At 45.1% G+C, this 21,007-nt stretch overlaps 1 protein-coding gene across 1 annotated transcript in view; it reads left to right on the top strand.

Annotated features, from left to right (window-relative positions):
* Positions 1–20,369, top strand: part of Gabbr2 (gamma-aminobutyric acid type B receptor subunit 2) — a 364,313-nt gene extending 343,944 nt beyond the window's left edge. Inside the window, exons 14-19 of the mRNA XM_010614387.3 lie at positions 4,185–4,295; positions 7,006–7,230; positions 9,731–9,913; positions 12,157–12,286; positions 15,875–15,992; positions 17,755–20,369. Coding sequence (XP_010612689.1) covers positions 4,185–4,295; positions 7,006–7,230; positions 9,731–9,913; positions 12,157–12,286; positions 15,875–15,992; positions 17,755–17,920 — 933 coding nt within the window. The 3' untranslated portion in view covers positions 17,921–20,369. The remainder of the gene's footprint in view (positions 1–4,184; positions 4,296–7,005; positions 7,231–9,730; positions 9,914–12,156; positions 12,287–15,874; positions 15,993–17,754) is intronic.
* The last annotated feature ends 638 nt before the right edge of the window (positions 20,370–21,007 follow it).

Below are 21,007 nucleotides of genomic sequence, written 5' to 3'. Positions count from 1 at the left end.
AGGTGTACAGTACAGTTCCATTCATCGTTGGGATCTTGTACCTTTACATGACAGATCTTGGTTCTTATTTTTTCCCCATTCCCCTAGCCTCCCTTCATCCCCTGCACCCTCCTCTATTTACAAAGACTTTGTTTCCATTTTTTTCCTTTTCTCTTATTTTTCCTTTTCCCTTCTTACCTTTCCCCTACCCCTCCCACTTCCCCTACACCTTTAGACCTTTTCTTCCTATTATGCAATATCAATTTTACATTTGGATCCTATTTACACTTTTAGTTTATCACACCAGAGAAACTATTCAGTATTTATACATGTGCATCCTATTAATTTCATTTAAGAGTATGTCCTCAATGTGCATCCACTTAGCTATAATGTCTCTAGTTTCTCACTTTTTATGGCTGAGTAGTACTCCATTTTCTTTAAACACACACACACACACACACACACACACACACACACGCATCTTCTTTATCCAGTCTCCAGTTGATGGGCAATTGGGCTGTTAGGGCACGTGTAACTTCTGTGTCACTGGTGGAAGACATATTTTGAGGGCTAAGGAGACCTGGAGTAGGGGCAGGCAGGTTGCTGATACCTGAAAACTGAGCTCAATTCTAGCCCTACAGATCAGTGGTAAACTCTTCAGGCTGCAGGACAGGGGTTATTTCAAGGAGGAAAACGTGGGTGCTATGTCCCTTCTCAGCAGATCTTCCCCCCTAGCTAGCTCAGAGGTTTCCTGGGAAGCCTCAGAGGGAAGGCAGACTTCAATAGGTAAAGGTCCAGGAGAAGGTATTTCACCATGAGCCAGAGGAAAGGGGCTCCCTGTCATAAGAGTATATAAGCCAGACAACTATTGTCAGGTTCCTGTGTATAGAGTTTTCATTTTGAACAATGGTGTATGACAGCAATGGTGCTCTCTACACGGAAGATCCGAGTCCGTCATAAATTACTGCCTTTCACTGTAGAACAACACATAAAATCATTAATGGGTTTGCTACTCATGTGTGACCGAGTGGGCCAGTGCTGCTGCATTCTGATGTCTGTGTGGTTATCAGGTGTTGGAGAAACATGGATTCTGACACTGAGTTACTATTTACCTTAGGACCAAGTCCATTCTGTTCCTTAATTAAACAATGAATGAATGTCAGGAATCTCCCATTTCCTTCATTTCCCTCAGCAAAATACAGCCTGGCTCCTGGGAAGGATTTGGATAGCAGTGGAGAGGAAATCTCTAGCCCAGGCCAGTGTAGCCTGAAATCTCTAGGCCAGACTTTGGTTTCTAAAGATCACGTTCCCATATGGCGTTGTCCCCCAGTGTAAAGGCCCCAGGGGATCCTCCTGTTCCCTAGCCCAAGTGTGGACTCAATTCCTTTGGACCCAAAGAGGTTGAGCTAAGGGTTTCTATGACTTGGGATAGCTAACGGGAAATCAAGCCTGACACAGCATGCAGCTGGATGCTCTGTTTACAAAGTGGCCTGAGCCCACAGGCCATACACCTCCCAGCTGTCCCTGCTCCTTTTTCCCTTGCCCCCAAAAGCCCAAGAGTTACTGCCTCAAAGGCAGGACCTAGAAAGCAAGGCCAAAATACAAGGTGTCTAGCCCCAACCTGGCTAAGGCTGGCCTTCTGTACCTGTGGACCTGATCAAAATACTCTTCCCAGTGATTGACCTGGGATGCCCACACGCTCCTATCAGGCCTGAACAGAGTAACTCCAGCAGGATACAGCATCCTAAATGCAGCTCTTTGACAATATGCCCTCTGTGGGACCTATTCCAAAAGCAAACAGATTTGCAGAGAAATTTCCAACTTAGTATGTTTGTCATTGATAGAATATCTGTGTATCAATTCTGTAAGTATTTTATAGGGTTGAGCAGATATGTAAATATTTTGATGTTGGTGAAAGCCAGGGATCTCATTGTGGCAGAAAAGAGATGCAAATATGGAATGAAAAAAGGCAAGCAATATATGTGGTGTAATTTTAAATACAGATAGATAGATAGATAGATGATAGATAGATAGATAGATAGATAAGAACAGAGATATTACAGATAAATTATAGGTAGGTAGGTAGATAAATACATAGATGAAAAGGGCCCAGAAGTAACAACACCTTAGAAACTGGGTACATTAAGTACCTACCCCTTGGTTTCTAAAAACACCATTATCCACCCAAAACAACTAGGACTCCTCAGAGAAACAGCTAATTCCAATGCTGGAGAAAGGAAACTACAAAAAGAGTATGAAACATTTTGTGCCAAGAAGTAAGAAAATGCTCCAAAAATTATAGGCACATGTGGGGGAAATATAGGAGGCAATATGAAAGACTTCTCCACTGCTCAAATTTGGGGACACCTGAGCATCAAGAATAATGGTAGCAGCCTGGCGTGGTGGCGCACGCCTGTAATCCCAGCACTTGGGAGGCTGAGAGAGGAGGATCACTGTGAGTTGAGACCAGCCTGGGCTACATAGTGAGTTCGAGGTCACACTTAACTACGTATTGAGACCCTGTCTCAAAAACAAACAAACAAACAAACAAAGAATAATGATAGCAGTGGACTCTAAAACATTGAATTAAAAAGGAGCCTCTGAGTCTGTAAATCAGTGGGAGGAAAAGAAAGCTCTTGTTTGCAGTGGAAAGTTAAGTATTCAAATGGAAGGACAGAGCTAGAAAATCACCATTTTGCAGCTTCCAGAGTAATGCGACTCAAGTAGGAATCATCAGTGGACAGTAAAGCCCTGAGTTACTGGTGGGGGCGGGGGTGTTACACATCCACCCCCAAAGTAGCTCCTACAGATTGCTTATTAATTACAAAGGGAAAATAGTACTTTCCAAGCAGGGAGCCCTGGCAGATAGCACCTCAATCCACTCATCACATTTAACATCACCAGTAATGGGACAGAATGCCACCAAGTGGCCCTGAGGCGAAGCAGTGAACAGACAAGGACATTACTTATGTCAGATTCTGCCAAGAATGCGTAATGTGCATTGAATCATGACAGCACAGTCAGGCCATCCCAAATTGAGGAGCATGCTACAAAGTAACTGACCAAAATTCTTTAGGAATTTCAATGGCATGAATGACCAAACTACATGGAGGAATCGTTTGAAACTAAAGGAGACCAGGAAGTCACACAGGTAAATTCAGTGCATGGTTCTAGAAGGGATCCTGCTTTGGAAAAATCACATATGCCTTAAAGGATATTAACGGACCAATTGGTAAAATTTGAAAATGGCTAGTATATTAGATAGTACTATATACTGTTATCAGTGTTAAAATTCCAGTGTTTGGTAAGTATATGTGAATATATGAGAAAAATCTCATTCTTAGGAAGTAATAATGTGCTGAGATATTTTAAGAGTCAAGGGTTAGGATATCTGTAACTTTCTCTCAAATGGTTTGGAAAACCAGTAGTTATGGTTTCATTCTCTGGGGTATTTTCTGCTCTTGCCACCATTTGGCTGGTTCTTTCCCAGAGTTTCCCAGTTAAATTCCTGAGAGGGGAAAAATATGCTTGGCTAGAATGCCCTGCATCACCCCTCTTTGGGCAGAGCACTTAGTACTCGAAACATGGTAGATCTTTTGTAAGCCTCAGGATTGGCTGCCGGGAGTCAGGTGACTACCTCTTCTCCAGTCAGCTCAGGCCCAGGATGTGTCATGTGGTACATAACATGGTTGACACCACTGCTTCCACAATGGAGGTGGTGGACGAGGACTCCTTATAAGGGCTTGGTAGGCCCCATCCTTGACTGTGCCAATATATTCTCTCATTTCCAGCTGCCCAAGTTAACCAAAGAGATACCTAAGGACCTCCAGACCTAACTTTGCACCTAGGTCTCTTAGTCTTTTTAAAAAAACCTCACAGATGTGTGCTCTGCACCAGATCATGTGCTAGGTCTTCGGGACACAAAGCTAACCCAGTCCTTACCCTCAGGAGCTCTGGCTCAAATTGGATAGGCGTGAAGAACGCAGAACTGGAGTGCAGGGTTGAATTACAACTAACAAGCAGAAGGCATCCAATGTTAATGGGACCCAGGCCCCACACCATGGGAATACAAGGTGGGAGTGAAAAGTCTTCAAGGAGGTGGCACTTGCTGTGACTCATGGGAGGGAAAAGCACCCTTCGATAGGGGCCCAGCTGCTGTATGGTTCCCATCCCACCCCTGCAATTTCTGTTTGCTCTCTGCACAGCCGGACCCAGCAGGCCGGGATATCTCCATCCGCCCACTCCTGGAGCACTGTGAGAACACCCACATGACCATCTGGCTCGGCATCGTGTACGCCTACAAAGGACTTCTCATGGTGGGTGCATGGCAGGAGGCAGAGGTGGGGGGTCACTTCTCTGTCGGTCCTCTTTTCCTAGGGGCTTCTATCAACATAAAAATAAACAGAGTGCCCATGATTAAGTACTTACTCTCTGCCAGGGCCAGTTTCTTTCATGTGCCTTTTTAGGTCCTACACCAACCCTATGAGATAGGTACATATAATAGCCCCATTCCCCGGGTGAGGGCTCTGAAGCTTGGTATGTTGCCCAAGATCACTCAGCTAGTAAGTGGCTAAGTCAAGATCGTAATAGAAAGTAACCCTGAAACCTCACAAGTGTCACATCCTGCTCCCAGGAACAGCAGTCTGTTGACTTCCGACAGGTATTTCCATCCCACATTTCACTGGGTCATCCCTAAATCCATGGGAAGTGAACAGAGAACCCCATCCATTTTATGGATAAGAAAGTAAGACTCCAAGAAGTTAAATGATTTGCCAAAGCCTACCCAGTAATCGCCAACCTCAACCCAGCTCTTTTCTCTGTAGTCATCTGTTAAAATGCAAGACTACACTACACAGGAAGGACTTGGAAGGTCAGCCCTACCTAACCTTAGTCCAGGTGAACCATTCAGTCTCCTCTCCTGCAGCCAGTGTAAACCATTCCCCCACTTAGAGAGTAATGATAAGGTTAGAGAAAAGTGGAATTTCTTGTGCTGCCTAAGTACGTTCTCTCCTCCTGCGGCTTCCCAGAACTGTTAGTGATGACCCTGTGTCCTTCAAGGGCCCACACCAAAGAGCATGTGTCAGGGTACCCTAGGCAGATTTTCCCTCACTTCACCCCAGCTGAGACTCTCTCGTGGTTTCCGAAAAGGTCTTTCGCACCTCCCATGGGAGCAGCAGGACCATTGGACTGCAGTGTGGACCCCTCAGGGTAGTTAGCCTACAAGTGTCCAAAGGAGGTGCCCAGAGGAGATCCAGCAGGTGGGAGACTGGTAAAAGGTCCTGGACTCAGATGAGGACACACACAGGAAACGTAATCACCGAAAACCTGGAAGAGCTGTCAGGGACGGGTAGCCCAGACCTGATGGGAAAGGCGTAGTTTTGCCACAAAGCAGACTTCAGTTCCATGCAAAGGACTAAGGATGAGCTGTTTGTCACAGGAAGCGTGCTGAATTGATGCCTTGAGCTTCACCCTGCCCTTGTTGAATAAACAGAATAAAATTAGACTCCCTCCACAACCCTGCCAGCCTCCATGTTCCTTGATTCTGAGACTCCATGAAATTAGATTATGGTGAATCACTGATGCCTTTAAACTGGATTTATCTGCCATGTTTTCATCATTCATTATCTTTTCCCACCTACTCCAGAAGTAGTTGGAGATGAGCATATCTCCTCCAGTGAATGCCTTCTTCTGGGTTACATCAATAAAAGCTGCATTTGACAGCACACATGCTTTACCGTTTACAATGTAAGCAAGGAACAATCCAAGCCTTCCTGGACCTCAGGGTTTACGGCTGAAATCACATCCATGCCCCTGGTCCTACCCTTTCTAATCTGGAAGCGTAGAATCAAGCTGGAAAGAGCATGAACAACCCTGTAGTCCCACCCCCCGCCCACCTGAGCATCCCCAAGCAGTGTGCATTCACTGCCTGTTTCCACAGCTCTAGTGATGGGAACTCATCACTTTCAAAGCAACCTGTGCCATCTGAGGTTGGCATATTAGTTTCCCTCTGCCACTGTAAGAAACCATCACTACAGATTAGCCTAAAAAAACACATAAATTTATTATTTCACAGTTCTGGGTGCCAGGAGGCCAAAATCAAGGTAAAGTTGTGTTCCCTCTAAAAGTTTGAGGGAGAACTCTTCCAGCGTCTTCCAGTGAAGATGGCTGCAGGCATCTCTTGACTTGTTACCACATAGCTCTAATCTCCCTGTAGTTCTCTCCAGATCCTTGCCAGTAGATTTAGGAACCATCTGTCCATTTCAGGGTGATTTCATGTCAAGATCCTTAACTGAACCGGCAAAGACACCTTTGCCCAATAAGGTCACATTCACAGTTTGTAGGGATCAGAATGTGGACATATCTGTAGGGCCACCATTCTACCCACTACAGATGGGTTACTTTGTTAGAAAGTTCTTCCTTATCGTCAGGTGAAACATACTCAGTGTAAACCATGCCCCCAAATCCCCTCGAAGGTCTAAGAGCACCTTACTCTCTGTTTCCTCCTGTCATCGGGGCACTCTTCAGATATTTGCAGCCAATTCCCAGGTCCCAGATCCGCCCATGTTTTGTGACTGGTGGAAATTCGCACAGGTTGGATGGCCCATCAGCCCAGGAGGATACATTAACTCCCTGGCAGAAGGTTGGCATCTCAGGCTTTGCATAACCCCCATCTTCTCTGGGTCAGTGTCCTCTAAAGAGCGAGAGGAAGTCGTCAAGGTCATATAGCATCTTCCCACTATACCTTCCCACTGTCCTCTGGTGGGTCTGTGTATGCACCATGTGAGAGTGAAGGAGAAGCAGACACCCTCCTCCCACCCAGCCTGCTTTTCCTTTGTGGGATACAACCCAGGACCAGGACTGGAGACAGATGGTGACATCTAGGAGACTTGGCTGGCAAGAAAGCCCCCAGCCTGCCTCCCCTGTCCCCTACTTCTGAGCAGCCCTCCATGCAGCAGCTTTTTGGAGCAGCGAGTGTGTGCCACCACTTGGTAATGCTGATCTCCCCTTTTCTGTTCACCGTTTCAGTTGTTCGGTTGTTTCTTAGCTTGGGAGACCCGTAACGTCAGCATCCCTGCCCTCAATGACAGCAAGTACATTGGGATGAGCGTCTACAACGTGGGAATCATGTGCATCATCGGAGCTGCCGTCTCTTTCCTGACTCGGGACCAGCCCAATGTGCAGTTCTGCATCGTGGCCCTGGTCATCATCTTCTGCAGCACCATCACTCTCTGCCTGGTGTTTGTGCCAAAGGTACCAGCTCTTTGGCCTCTCGTTGCAAGGGCGCTGTTAGGATTTCTTTCTGATAGTTTTATGCATTCTTGTCTTATGATGATGACTGTGTTATTCCTTTTCCAGTTACTGTAATAAAATAACTGGGGCTGGCTAACTTTATAGAGAAAATAGGTTGATATAGAACATAGTTCTGGAGGGTCAAAGGTGTGATGCCAGCACTGGATAAGCTCTGGTGTGGATCTCATAGGAGATGGTATCACAACAGTCAGGGTGAATGGAGGAGAAAGAGATCAGATTTTGAGACAAAACACCAAAGAGCAATTCAGGGCATGGCTCACTCTTGTAACAATCACTCTCCTAACTTGGTACCATGAGAACTGCCTTAATCTCTTCCAAGGACAAGCCCCCCAATAGCCTAAAGACCTCTCACCAGGCCCCACCTCTTAAAGTTTCACCATCTCATCACTACCACACGGAGAACCCATAAACCTGTGGGGGACACACCCAACCCGTCCAAACCAGAGCAGTGACAGTTCACCATTTTAGAAAGTTTAGAAACTGCAGAGAGGAGTTAGATTTTCAGAAATCTCACAATCCTATCACCCCAAAATTAACAAAAACTGTTAATGTTTGCCTGGATGTTTTTCACTGTTAATTTTTTTTCAATTTATTTTGCATATGTTTCCTGCCAGTCTTCCTGTATTTTAAAAGCTAGGAGGTGATGCTTTTTAAGATATGGCTGTAACTTTAGTTTGTAGTAACTACAAACTATATTGTTTTGTAGTTTGCCTCTTTCATCTAAGGTTTTTGTCTTCTGCATTGTTCCACGTTCATAACCATCACTGAGGGGGAATTCATAATTTACATGTCCACTTGGCCTTTATTGATAAGCATTACAGTTGTTTGCAGGTTTTTTAATAAGTGAATATTTTTCCTACATTGCACATTTTCCTTGTTTTCTAACTGTTCCCTCAAGATAGGTCAAAAGGAATAACCATTTTTAATATCCACTTAGATTTTCCATTTATCAGAAAGTCTGACCTTCAGGACCACCTTTTTAAAACATCGCCCTACACATCAGTGACTGAGTGACCAGAGACCTTGGCTTTTAGGTTTCCCTGTAGTGAGGGTTTGTGTCGAGAGGGAAGCCTGACCTCAGTGGGTCTCAAGGTAAAGGAAGAGGTGAGGGAGTTATTGATTCAACTGCGGGGCATCTGTTACAGAAAAGGAAAGAAGGAGAGATCACCCAGGGCCTGTGAGGGAAAGCGGCTGCCCATGGTGGCTCCATCCCGCTGGGCTTCAGCCGTCCAAGTCTATTCCAAAGGCTGTCTTCGTAAGCTCAGCCATATATACCCTTTCTCCTCTAGTTATCCGCAGTTGCCCAAGCTCAAGACCAGTGCCATGATTTGCCTGCCTGCACTTTGACACTCTCCATTCTGTAAAAGATATCACACAGTTCTCTAAGCCCAGCTCTGATTGTTTCACTCTGCTGCGTCACCCTCAGTAGCCCCTCATTGCGCTTCTGGTCCCATGTCTGAGTTCCTGATGTTAGGCTTGCTTTCAAGACCTCAGGGCTTCCCCAGGGCCCCCAGAGAACCCTGTCCACCACCCTAACTGCCCTTCCTCCTCATGCCTGGAGCCCAGGCCTCCCTGCATTTACATCTGCCATATCTTTGCCCTGAGGTTCCCTTCTCATAAACACACACACACACACATACACACACACACACACACACACATTTCCAGATCTTCCACGGAACCCAGCCAGGCCACAGCACCTGATGGGCACACTGCCCATCGGGCCCAGTGAAGATTACATCCTCCTTCATCTCCACCCTGTACCTCTGGACTGTGAGGTCCTGACAGACAGAGGCCTTGGCCTGCATAGCTCGTACTTTCCAGTGCTCAGCCAGAGCCTGCCATGGACCAGAAATGTTTCTAGAATAAATATGTACAATCAGGGTCAAGTGGCAACTTTCTGTCTTATATTTTATATATAGCTAAACCATGCCCAGGCTCTGACGCACAGAAATTGTAAGATAAGTGTGGGGGTTTTTTTTTTAAGCTGCTAAAAAAACTGTCTTTGCCAGTGACAGAGATAGTAGCCAGCCTGTCAACAAAACTTATTAAAGGTTCTAACAGAAGCCTTCACTTTCCTCTACCACACTGTCCTTGCAGCTGTCCAGGTCATTTTCCACACAGAGAAAGGGCTAAGGCAGAGCAAGGCAGTGCTAGAGCTTGGCTTGAGTGCCCAATGGCTGAGGATGTGGGTGAATCGGTCAGGATACCTACTCCTCTGGCCAGGAAAGATACAGAGGCTCAGCAAGAGGAAAGGGCCTGCCCAAGGTCACACCCAAGCCAGTGGTGGAGCCTGGCCTGGGCACAGGCTCCTGACTCCCCAGCCTGCATCCTTTCTGGGAGACCTGTTGCTTCCAGTATAGGACCTGCAGGAGGCAGGCAGTGGGAGATGGGAGGTGGGATTCAGGATTCTCTCTTCAAAACCACCTCTTTCCCTCAGCTCATCACTTTAAGAACAAACCCAGATGCAGCAACTCAGAACAAGCGACTCCAGATCACTCGGAATCAGAAGAAAGAAGACTCAAAAACATCCACCTCCGTCACCAGTGTGAATCAAGCAAGCACATCCCGCCTCGAGGGTCTGCAGTCGGAAAACCATCGCTTGCGGATGAAGATCACAGAGGTACGTCCTCCTCTTGGGCCTCTCTGAAACAGCCTTGGAGCATTCCCATCACTTTCCTCCCACCTGCTGTCCTTAAAGCAGCAGTCCCTCAGATCTGACAAGAGTCTATTGCCCACCTGGCCGAGGTTCTTGGAGTCCATCAAGGCCCGATTCAAGACATCCTCAGAAAGAAAGAAACTCACGGGGATCTGTGGGCTCCCAGAGTGTCCACACCTAGATCCCCCCACATATACAGGATGTGCAGCAGGAGGAGAGGAAAGAGGCTGTTGGTGGGGTGGGGGAGGTGTGCTGTGGCAGATCTCATCCTTGTCCTAAACGTCCTTAACTGGTTCTGGAATACTCCAGAGTGGCCACAACCAGATTCCTTTGTGCCCATATCAAACCAGATTCTGGACTTCTTATTCCAGGGAGGGGAACCCATATTCTCTCCTTCTCTTCATTTTCCCTCGGGGTCCAGGTCTGACCAGACCAGCTGTCTGTGGGCTGTGTGTCCTTTTCACAGGGGAGTGCCAAGTCAGTGATGGGGCCAGGAACAGAACAAAGGAAAGTGCTGGGTAGGACTGTGGCTAAGCTGAAGTAGCAAAAAGGATCTAAAATAAAGAGACCCAAATAAAGCATTTCCCCTAATGGTTCTGAGGCAACAGGTCCTCGTGGTCCTTGCTGAACTAGGTTCTTCCTGTTTTCTGCCACTCCCCAGGTAGAGCTGGGTAGAAAACATTTCCTCTCCTCAGGCTCTGAAAGGGAAGAGCAGGAAGTTCATATGAGAGACTGCCTTTTAAGCAAGACACAAAAAATTTGCGTACATTTTGGGTCTGATCCGGCCACTCCAACAAGAACTTACATCAGCACCTTCAGTGGCAGAGACTAAGAAATGCAGCCTCTTGCTGCAGTGAAGGGGTGAGAGGTAGGATTGCCGGATTACATATAGGATGCCCAGTAAAATTTGAATTTCATATAAACAACCAATTATAGTTTCAGGATAAGTATATCCCATAAAATATTTGGGATGCACTCATACTGGAAAAAAAAGGGACTTCTTATTATCTGAAATTCATATTTGACTGAGAATTCTGTACTTTTATTTGCTAGATCTGGTATCCTTTTTTGTGGCCGCTGGGAGTAGAACACAGTTATGTGTGCACCTGAAATGCCTGCTGCAGAATGGGGTGGCCCATTACCAGCCTCTAGGGCAAAGCTGGAAAACTTGCTATCCCTCCAAGCCCACTGCCAAATCCATTTCAGTGCTGGAACTCTATGATCAACGCCTCTGTGCCTTGACATTGTACCTCTACTGTACATTCCAGCGAAGAATTCACTCACTTTAGGAAACTCCAGCCACTGCTAAAAATGCTAAAACGTTGGTTTGTTTTTCCTGGAATTGAACCATAATCTGGCCTTGTTACTCCCACCCGTAGATCCTAGCCCTGCCATTTGAGTCTCACCAGAAAAAGAGTATCTTCTCTTGCACATGAAAACTTAACAATAGCTGTGCTCCTGATATCAGAATAGCACTTTATGGTTTATAAGGTCCAGATGTTCACTACCCAAACCAACTACCACTGCTCCCCACCAACATGCATTTCCCAGGCTTCTCTGGAGCTAAATGGCCCAGGACTTACTCCTGATTTTTGGGTAACTGGGCATGGCTGGGCCTGACCTGATTAACTTATCCAGATGAACCTCTCCTGGCCTGAGCTCGTGACAGCGTGAGGCTGGCCAGCTCCAAACTGAGGTTCCCGTTAGGGACCTAGGATAATGATTACAGTTATTTTGCTGTAGTAGCAGGGCTAGTTTCCCGTGTATCATCTCATTTCATCTTCACAACATCCTCATGAAGTCGGAGCTATGTTTACCCATTCTATGGATAAAGAAATTGGGACTCACGGTATAGTGCCACCTGGGGTTTGCCCATAGGCCTGTCCAACTTCACAGCCTGAGCTTTTCACCCACCCCGTCCTCCCTCAGTGCCCCACCTCCCTGGATGTCCCACCTCCCTGGATGCCCTGTCTCTCTGGGCTTGCTTAGCTTGTTCATCAAGGCTCAAGCCTCCATGGGTCACATAATTGCCAAGACTGGATCCCTCTCATCATGGCTGCTACTTGAACAAAAACAACAGCTCCTCCTGCATCTCCTCACTAAGATGCAGGAGTCCAGCGTGGTTCTGATGCTGAGCTGCTAGTGCTGGGTAGGGGCTGGGCAGGAGCTGGGTAGGACTCTAACTAAGCTGTGGCCTTGTCTTCCAGTTGGATAAGGACTTGGAAGAAGTCACTATGCAGCTGCAGGACACACCTGAAAAGACCACCTACATTAAACAGAACCATTATCAGGAGCTCAATGACATCCTCAATCTGGGGAACTTCACAGAGAGCACAGGTGAGAAGAGGTGGGGCCTGGACATGGGACTTGGATTTCAAATGCCAGCCCCACCTTGTCCTCAGACAGGGATGAAGGCTGGTCTGAAGTCACACGCAGAGCTGGAGAACCTGGGACCCAAGTCTGCTGTCTTCTCTGCCCCGACCTGGGCTCCCGTTACTCGTCCTGCAGTGCCAGGCCCATAAGTACACAACATGGCCAGTTTTCCCAGTGTGCTAACCAGAATCTCCTTTCCCCGCTTTGTTCTTAGCAATAGCTTACATTTACTTCTCTGAACATTTCACAGGTTTGAATGTGCCTCAGCAAAGTATAAAAAAAAAAGAGGGGTCAGTAAAATATGATATGATGCCCAGTCTCACCAACCACTAGGGAAATGCAACTCACAGCAACACAGACCACTTTTTGCCTACCTCTTGGCAAAAAGGTAAAAGATTACCAGTGTCTGGGAGGCGGGTGTATGGCTAAATAGTATAGCACTTACCTAGAATACAAGGAGGCCCTAGGTTCAATTCCCAGCACTGCCAAAAAAAAATTCTAGAGTATTTGAAAATGAGTATTCTCCTGTGATATTTTGAAAGTCAGACTGGCACTCTCTAAATGTTAGGTGTTAAACTTCTTGACCCAGCAATTCTGCAGCAGGAAACTGCCCCTTGCAAATAACTTCCACATGGATGTTCATCACAATATTATTTGTGAGAGAGTCTGTTATTAATTTAAATGCTCATCATTTGAAATGTTTTTATTAATTATGATACATGGCACACTGTATAGCCATTAAAAAGTAAAGTGGATTTATTTGTGTGAATGTAGAAGAATCTCCACATAAAAAAGTCAACGTTATGATGCACACAAACGCATACTCACATTGTGTATGTGCGTTGTGGGTATAAGTGCATTTTTTGTTAAAGCTCAAAAGTAGACTTGGGGTGTAGCTTAGTGGTAGAGCAATTGTCTCACGTGCATGAGGCCCTGGGTTTGATCCCTAGCACTGCAAAACAAAAAAGAACAAAAACTCTAGAACAAATACCAAGTTGCTAATAATATTCACCTATGTGAAAAGAGATGGTGGTTGAGAAGGAATTGTTTTACACTGTATTTTATAGACTAATAGATTCTTCCATTAGCATAAACCATTAAATTTTTATAGAATTATTTCTCAATTGATGGAAAGTATTTTTACTTTTATAAAAATAATAAGTATTCTTATTATAGAAGTAGTGTTATAAAATTCTTTTTTTTTTAAGTATTGTGCACTGAACCCAGGGCCTTTGCACTGAGCTTTTCATTTTTTATTTTGAGACAGAGTCTCACTAAATTGCAGAGTTGCCCGTGGTGAGCTCAAATTTGCAATTCTCCTGCTTCAGACTTTCAGAGTGCGGTGACTACAGATGTGCACCACTGTTCCCCACTTAAAATTCTTATTACAAAAAGTTTAATGTGAGATAATAATAAGGAAATTAAAATAATAAAAATAAATCCTAATAATTTTAATATCTTGTAAAGGTGAGCACTTCAGATTACTGGGAGAAGGTAAATTACTGTTCATTTCAGTGGGATAAATGAGTAGCCATCTGGAAAAGAATAAAGGCAGATCCTTGCCTCACACTTTACATATAAACTAATTCCAGATGTTGAAAAAATTAAAATAAAAAAATTAAACCATGAAAATACTAGAAGAAAATAAAGGATCAGTTTTTAAAATAATCTCAGAATAGGGAAGGCATTTCTTAATTTCTTGCAAAACAGAAACCACTAAAAAAAAGTTAATAAATCAAACTTTCAAAAAAAATTCAAAAAAATAAATAAAAGTTAAAAACTCCCTCATTTTCATAGAGCAAATACTATTACATATAGTTTTTTAAAAATCAATAAACTAAGCCAAAAAAATTTTACCTCAGATAAAAAGTTTACACCTTTGTAGAAAGATTATATGTAATTATATACAAATATACATAATTATATAAAAATCAGTAAAAAAAAAAAAAAAAGACCAACAACCCAAAAGAAAATAAGCAAAAGAACCTTTTCCCCCTAAAAGAGCAATCCTTTCATTTATGAAAAAATGCTCAGTCTCACTGCTTATTAAAGCAATGCAAATTAAATCTACAGTGAGATGCCATTCCCACCTGTAAGACTGGTAAAGATCCAAGATCAAAGAGTTGCTAGGAGAGAGGAAACCAGTAGGGAAAGGTATCCTTGAACATGGCTGGTCCAAGTAGGGTTAGGTTCCTGTAAGCTTCTCACAGGTTGACATTTTGTCAACCAATCAGTACTTTATTTTGTTTTATGCATATTTCTGTTTAACGACAGCTCACTTAATATATATTGTTGGTTTTCTAACACTGAATTCACAGCCAAGAGCTGTCACTCGTGGTTGATAGCAGCTTATCTAACACATGTATTTTCTCTGCAAGGCATATTGCAGCACTTGGGAACAGCAGAATGCATTTCAGCAATACATTTAGGGGCCATTTCAAACAGCAAAGTGACCAACAAAAGACATGACAATGTGAAAAACTTACTAAATAGACCTCAAAAAAGATTCTTATTTACAGTATGTGGCTGAACAAAAAGGCCAACTGAGAAGGTGTGCACCAGGCAATTCAAATTTTTCAATACTTTATGCATGTCAGCAAATGACTACAAAAGCAAAAATCATTGCAAGTATTTAATTGGGGGTCACAAATAAATTTTAGCAAGTAGATGAGTTTGCATATACAGAATGCATGAATAACCAAGTACCCAACTAGGTGTGCAGCTTGTAAGGTTGCCTGCTGCAGCAAAAACAAACAAATACACCCATGCCCCTCTTCTGACCACATGAACCCAGACCTGTCAGGTGAGGCTAGGTTTTCATATTTCTTTAAATGTTGCTACATGGTTCTAAAGCCCAAAGAGAATGAAGAAGATATAGGTCACCCTGGTTGGTGGCTATACAACATTCCTTTAATGGATGACTCAGAATTTATGTAACTGACCCATTATTGCCAGGCAGACATAGACTAATTCTGACATTCTTTTGATATTGTAAGTGATGTCCAACTGAACATCTTGTAAATGTCTTTACACATGTCCTTGATTATTTCCCTAGGACAATCCCCAGATTGCACTTTTTAGTATATGATACATACTGATAGTTCCCCCAGTAAGATTATGTCAGTGTGAAGTTTACTGTTACTCTTTTTAATCTTTGCTATGCTTATCAAAAATATATTGTGGAAGAGTTTTTTCTCTGTCATTATATCCCTATTACCATTGAAAGGGGCTTTAATGTAAGAACCCTTCGTTTCCAAGTTATGCTGTCTGTATCAGTTGACTGGTGTTAGTTGACTCCCATTTCTCTTGGAGATATAGGACAGAGACAGGTCCCTCACTTCCCTAGTTCACAGCTGCCATCCCTAGACACGGGCTTCTCAGCTCATTGGCATAGTTACAGGAGGGCTGTGACACAGACCCCAGCTCAGAAAACTGAGCAAAATGATGGGCTCTTTTGCATTCCCTCTCCTTGGGTAGCATCTTAAAATTTGCATTGTTGATTTTTAAAACTAAGTTAATAGATTTGTTGTGATATTGTTATTTTTCATATAGATGGGGGAAAGGCCATTTTGAAAAATCACCTTGACCAAAATCCCCAGCTACAGTGGAACACAACAGAGCCCTCTCGAACATGCAAAGATCCCATAGAAGATATAAACTCCCCAGAACAGTAAGTACCTTGAGAATCACAACCCAAGGTTATGTTAACCTGCACAACCGTTTACAATTCACACCATGTTTTCACACCCATTATTTTATTTTAGCTCTACAGCAATCCCACAATGCAGTCGAATTACAGTGTTCTTTGTAGGTGAGAAAACTAGTGTACAAAAAGGGAAGATGACATGTTCAAGTTTACCTACTTATTAAGTGCAAAGGGTAGAATTTGAAGTCTTCTCTGTCCAACATCAAATCCATTGTTCTCCCCTGTGGCGTGATGCTATTGTCATGTATAAAATGTAACCTTGCTATTGCATTTATTTAATAATTTACTGAAACCTATTGTGTGTCAGAAACAGGTACTAGGGTCACAGCAGTGAAGTAAAGCTCTTCCATAGCTTTCATTCTATCAGGCAAGAGAATAACTTAATTAAAAGGCAAGACATAGTATATTAAATGAAAAGTACTTTGGAGGAAAACAAAGCAAGGAAGGAGTTTTGGGGTGTCATTTTAAGCAGGGCAGTCACAAAAGACTCAAAGAGAAGCTTTGTTCTCACTGGCAGTTTCAGCTCTTCCCATCTTACAGCAGACTGGAAGCAAGGATCAGACATGTAAACTCTGAAATTTGATCTCTGGGAAGTGAGTGTCGAGCTGAGAGGAACCAACAAAGGCAGCCAAATCACCAACTCCATGTAGTATAAGAGCTAATAGCCTGCTCATCCAGTTAGCTCCAAGACTGGCCACCTTGCAGACCAGAGAGCCATCACTGATGGTTACATGCCTTTTGTCAGCAGTTTCCCAATCATTTGGCTCCGCTGGAGTGTAAACACCTTCAGGGTAAGGTATGACTCTCTTTTGTGTTCCCTGGACTAAACCCAGGTTATTAAGTAACTTCTTGGCAAGTACTGTAAGTATTGAAAAGGATCCTAACAGAGAATGCTATAGCTCAGACAACAAGATACATACTCACCTTTCGGTGGTAGAGGGCCATGCCTGGGTGCATGGACAGGGTACCTTTTGCCTAGGTCCATCTTATTCTTTGCTCTGTTTTCTGAACTCTTGGCCAACAACACTGCTGTAAAGGAACAGGGGTTGGAGGAGAGATGGTAGAAGATTCAGTTTACCTGATGAGTTCAGAGAGAAACAGATCTTAGGGAGCCCAGAAGGTCACAGCAAGGCATGTCCTCTTTCCCTTTCATGGCTCTTTGTATTGGAAAGGTAACACTAGTCACTGAAGAAGCTGAAAGACCAGGAAGCAGCATATTATAATTGCCCCAACAGGAAGGAGCAATGTGCTGGGCAGGTGGTTGGCAGAGGGGAGGGAGTGAGGAAGAAGTAAGTGCCCTTTCGGGGTGTAAAGAGGGGCACGTCTGTTTGGAGTATGGTGCGATTAGGGAATGAAAAATGTCTGTGCTTGCAGTAAAACCCCATTAGAAGGGCAAACAGAACAACAACAACAAAAACAACCTTGTTCTTGGTACTTCTGGCACCACAGTTATGATAATCAACAAAACCTGGACCAGGGGCTCAAGAACACTGAGTCTTCCTTGATCATTTCTATCTCCCTGCTTATTCCCAGGGCAATAGTAGGAACCCACAGGCCTTTCTTAAATACCTGTTGGATGGCTGAATGGCTAGATGACTGTATGGCCAGATTTTGGATTCAGAGAAAACTAGACTCCTAGGATCTGCTTTCTTTAGCCAAAGTGAGTCCAGAGAATTTAGTGGAGAACAGCAAAACAGCCTCACTAACGTCCTCCTTCCTCCCCCAGCATCCAGCGCCGGCTGTCCCTCCAGCTCCCCATCCTCCACCACGCCTACCTCCCGTCCATTGGAGGTGTGGACGCCAGCTGCGTCAGCCCCTGTGTGAGCCCCACCGCCAGCCCCCGCCACAGACATGTGCCACCCTCCTTCCGAGTCATGGTCTCGGGCCTGTAAAGGTGGGAGGCCTGGGGCTGGGGCCTCCCCGAAACGGCACCACTCTGGGCAGACACATCTGCTGCAGGCACTGTCAGCTCCGGCCACGGAGAAGCTGGGCACCGCGGCTGCCTCTCAGGACTGCTCAAATGGCACTGGGTGGACAGGATGGGGAAGTTGGCCCCTGACCTCGAGCCTTATTTGTGAAGTTCTTATTCTTTCACAAAGAAGAGGAATGGAAATGACTTCTTCCTGAACATCTCCACAGGGAGGAGCTGGGATATTTGAAACTTGCAAAAAAACCAACGAAAAGTTCTCGACAAGGAGAGAGGCCTAGAACTCCAGTTAGACTCCCCGAGTGACCCTGTGCAGCCTCGGGAAGAGGCAAGGGCTCTGGAGAAACTGCCTCTACACTCTGCATACACATCACAGGCTGTGGCTCCCCGCCAGCCCTCTGCACTCTGGGGAGGAGGTGAGCAGGCCTGCCAGGTCCCCCTGGGGCCAGCCCAACACCCCCAGCCTCCCTGGAACAGGGAGTGGGCGGGACTAGTGGACAGACGCAGCCTTGCAGGAGGAACTCAAGCAGGCGGACTCGCATGCTCCCAGGAGATCTCCATCACCTGAATGAGACGTTTGTTACTCTCTGATAAATGTCACACATTAACACAATAACACCCTATCCGGGGACTGTGGGGATTTAGGGCACATCGCCTCAGACACGGTCTGCGGCGTTCACTGAGACTGTCTTGCACCGGCCGCGTTGGCCATGTCCTTGTGTTCATACAGAGTGTTCCCTGTAATAAGGGGACCACCAAGCTAACCACAGAACATCCACTCCCAGCAAACATGAGAAAGAAATATTGTGCACTTTAACCTTTCCCATCAGAGCCCACGGCTGGCTGGGATTTATTTTTATTTTTATTTTTGTTGCCACTGACTTTGTTTCTGACCAAAGTGAATCAGGGGCATTCTGCTAAAAGACATCCTGGGATCTTAGGGGAGGGAGTTGCTGGCTGAGGGCTTCCTTTGGCTTCCAGAGCAAACTTCCATCCAGAGGAGCCAGTGAGCTCTCTCCCCCGGGTGTCACAGGGGTGATCAGTCTGTGACTGATCTTCATTCATAAGGTCACTATTCTTTTTTAATTGAACCCCAAAGAGCACCAGCCCAGGAGTCAGACAGACCTGGGTTCAGTTCCCCTCGAGCTCCCTATGTGACCTTGGGCAAGTCACTAGTGTCTCTTAGAGCCTCAGTTTCCCCTCTGTAACAGATTGGGGTTGAAACAACCCATCCTGCCTACCTCACAGGGTCATTCTGAGGATTGAAACTTGATCTCATCCTGGAAAGCTTTGTCCCAAACAGCGAAGCAGCCCTGACCCGTGAGGTATTAGTGTGACAATGAGCTTCAGCCCTCACTACAGCCTGGGCGTGCGGCCCAGAGAAGCTTCCAGCACAGCCCCTGACCCGGAACACCCGGGATGGAGGGAGGCTCCCAGTGACTTTTCTGACATTCCTAGACAGGTTCATTCTTTGCTAAAGAGAGGCCTGAATGACATCGTCCAGGACATCTGCACAACTGAGCAGTTCGCTCACTCCCTAAAGAATCCTAATGGCAGCTTCAACAGGCAGGCAATAATCTCTTCCCAGAACCACTGCAGTCAGGAGTATACTGTTGTCACCACCAGGCTTTGACAAAAGGGCCCACGGGAATCACTATCACCAACATTTCAAAACACCCGAGTTCACGTAGCCTAGTGTTCCCCTCCCCTCCCTCAGAGAGAGGTTCCGGAGGTACTGTAGCTTTTAGGGAAAAAAAATGTTGACACATCACAGGTCGTGTTGAAGTCATTCTGTTTAGGCACTAAAACTTGTGTCGTCACTCAGTGTGTTTTACCAGTATTTACTTTCTTGATTTCACCAAAACCAAATTTAATTTAAAGGATCACATTAATTTTTCAAAGGGAAAGAGATAATTAATTGTACATAATGTATACACACACAAAAAATAACCTGTAGAAATATTATTCCAACATAGCAGGAAAAAACAAAAAACAAACAAAAGTATTGGACTGTCGGAGGTGAGCGTGCATCTGTAACCCTTTGTGACTCCAAATCGTGCTCCGTCTTCTAGGTTAACCCACAAAGTACATTCTGTCTTACTGATCCTATAGGCTCACCCGTTTTGTTTTTTAATTTCCCCCACAAATAACAAGACCCACAAAAGTAACTCTAGCTATTTAATGGTTCTGTTCTTTTATATGCAGCAACCATACCGTCCACTTCCAAGAGGCTTCGGCCTGAAGGCATTTTCCAATGATGTTAGTGCACAAACGCTTTAAATTAGACTGGAACTGCCAGAATCAAATGTAAATGAGGAATTTCTCGTTCCCCTACTGCATGGTATCGATTTTTAATAAATTGTTGCAAATTTGTTTTTATGAATAAAAGGAAAAAAACTCTCGTCTCTAATGCCTACTCTTCCCAAAATGAAGGTTGAATGGAGCCATATTACTCTGCTCCAAAAACTTAGGTTGTTCTGGGGTTGTCTGCACAGCATTGTTCCTTCCTTCAGATGCTGCCCTCTCTGCCCTCTGCTGACAAATAACAGGGCAGCTCCATGACCATGTAGCTCTGACTTCTGATCCATCAGGCAGTGGGAAGCTGACCTAAGCTTGGGCCAGCAAGTCCCTTACCAAAATTCCTCCATGTAGGGAAAGTTAAGTCTGCCACAAAAAAGAAAAGTGGACCCAACCAAGACAAACAGGACTGAGAGAGGTCTGAGGCCCTGATTAGCTGTTCCTAAAGGCCAACAGTATCCTGGGCTTTCACCTGCTCAGTCGTTCAGGCCTTCCTCGGATTCTCTGTTCATCTATAAATTGTCCTTGCTGCTGGGATTGGTTCAAATTGGGCTCCCATCCCTTGCAACCCAAAAGGCTTTGACCAACGTGGAAAACTCTCTGACTCCCAATCCCAACTCCCACTCCAGGCCTCACAGCCTGTTGAGATGGGCCTAGTCCCCCTTCCCAGGTTCATCACTGCCTCCACCTGCATCCCTGGTGCCGCCCAAAGGCTGATTGCACTTCTTCCAACATGCCACACCCTCAGGTAACA

The sequence above is a fragment of the Fukomys damarensis genome, unplaced genomic scaffold (assembly GCF_012274545.1).
Source record: "Fukomys damarensis isolate Sample0158 unplaced genomic scaffold, DMR_v1.0_HiC HiC_scaffold_36, whole genome shotgun sequence".
NCBI classification, from domain to species: domain Eukaryota; kingdom Metazoa; phylum Chordata; class Mammalia; order Rodentia; family Bathyergidae; genus Fukomys; species Fukomys damarensis.
The sequence above is the reverse complement of the archived record's forward strand: the minus strand, read 5'-3'. Positions and strand labels throughout refer to the sequence as shown.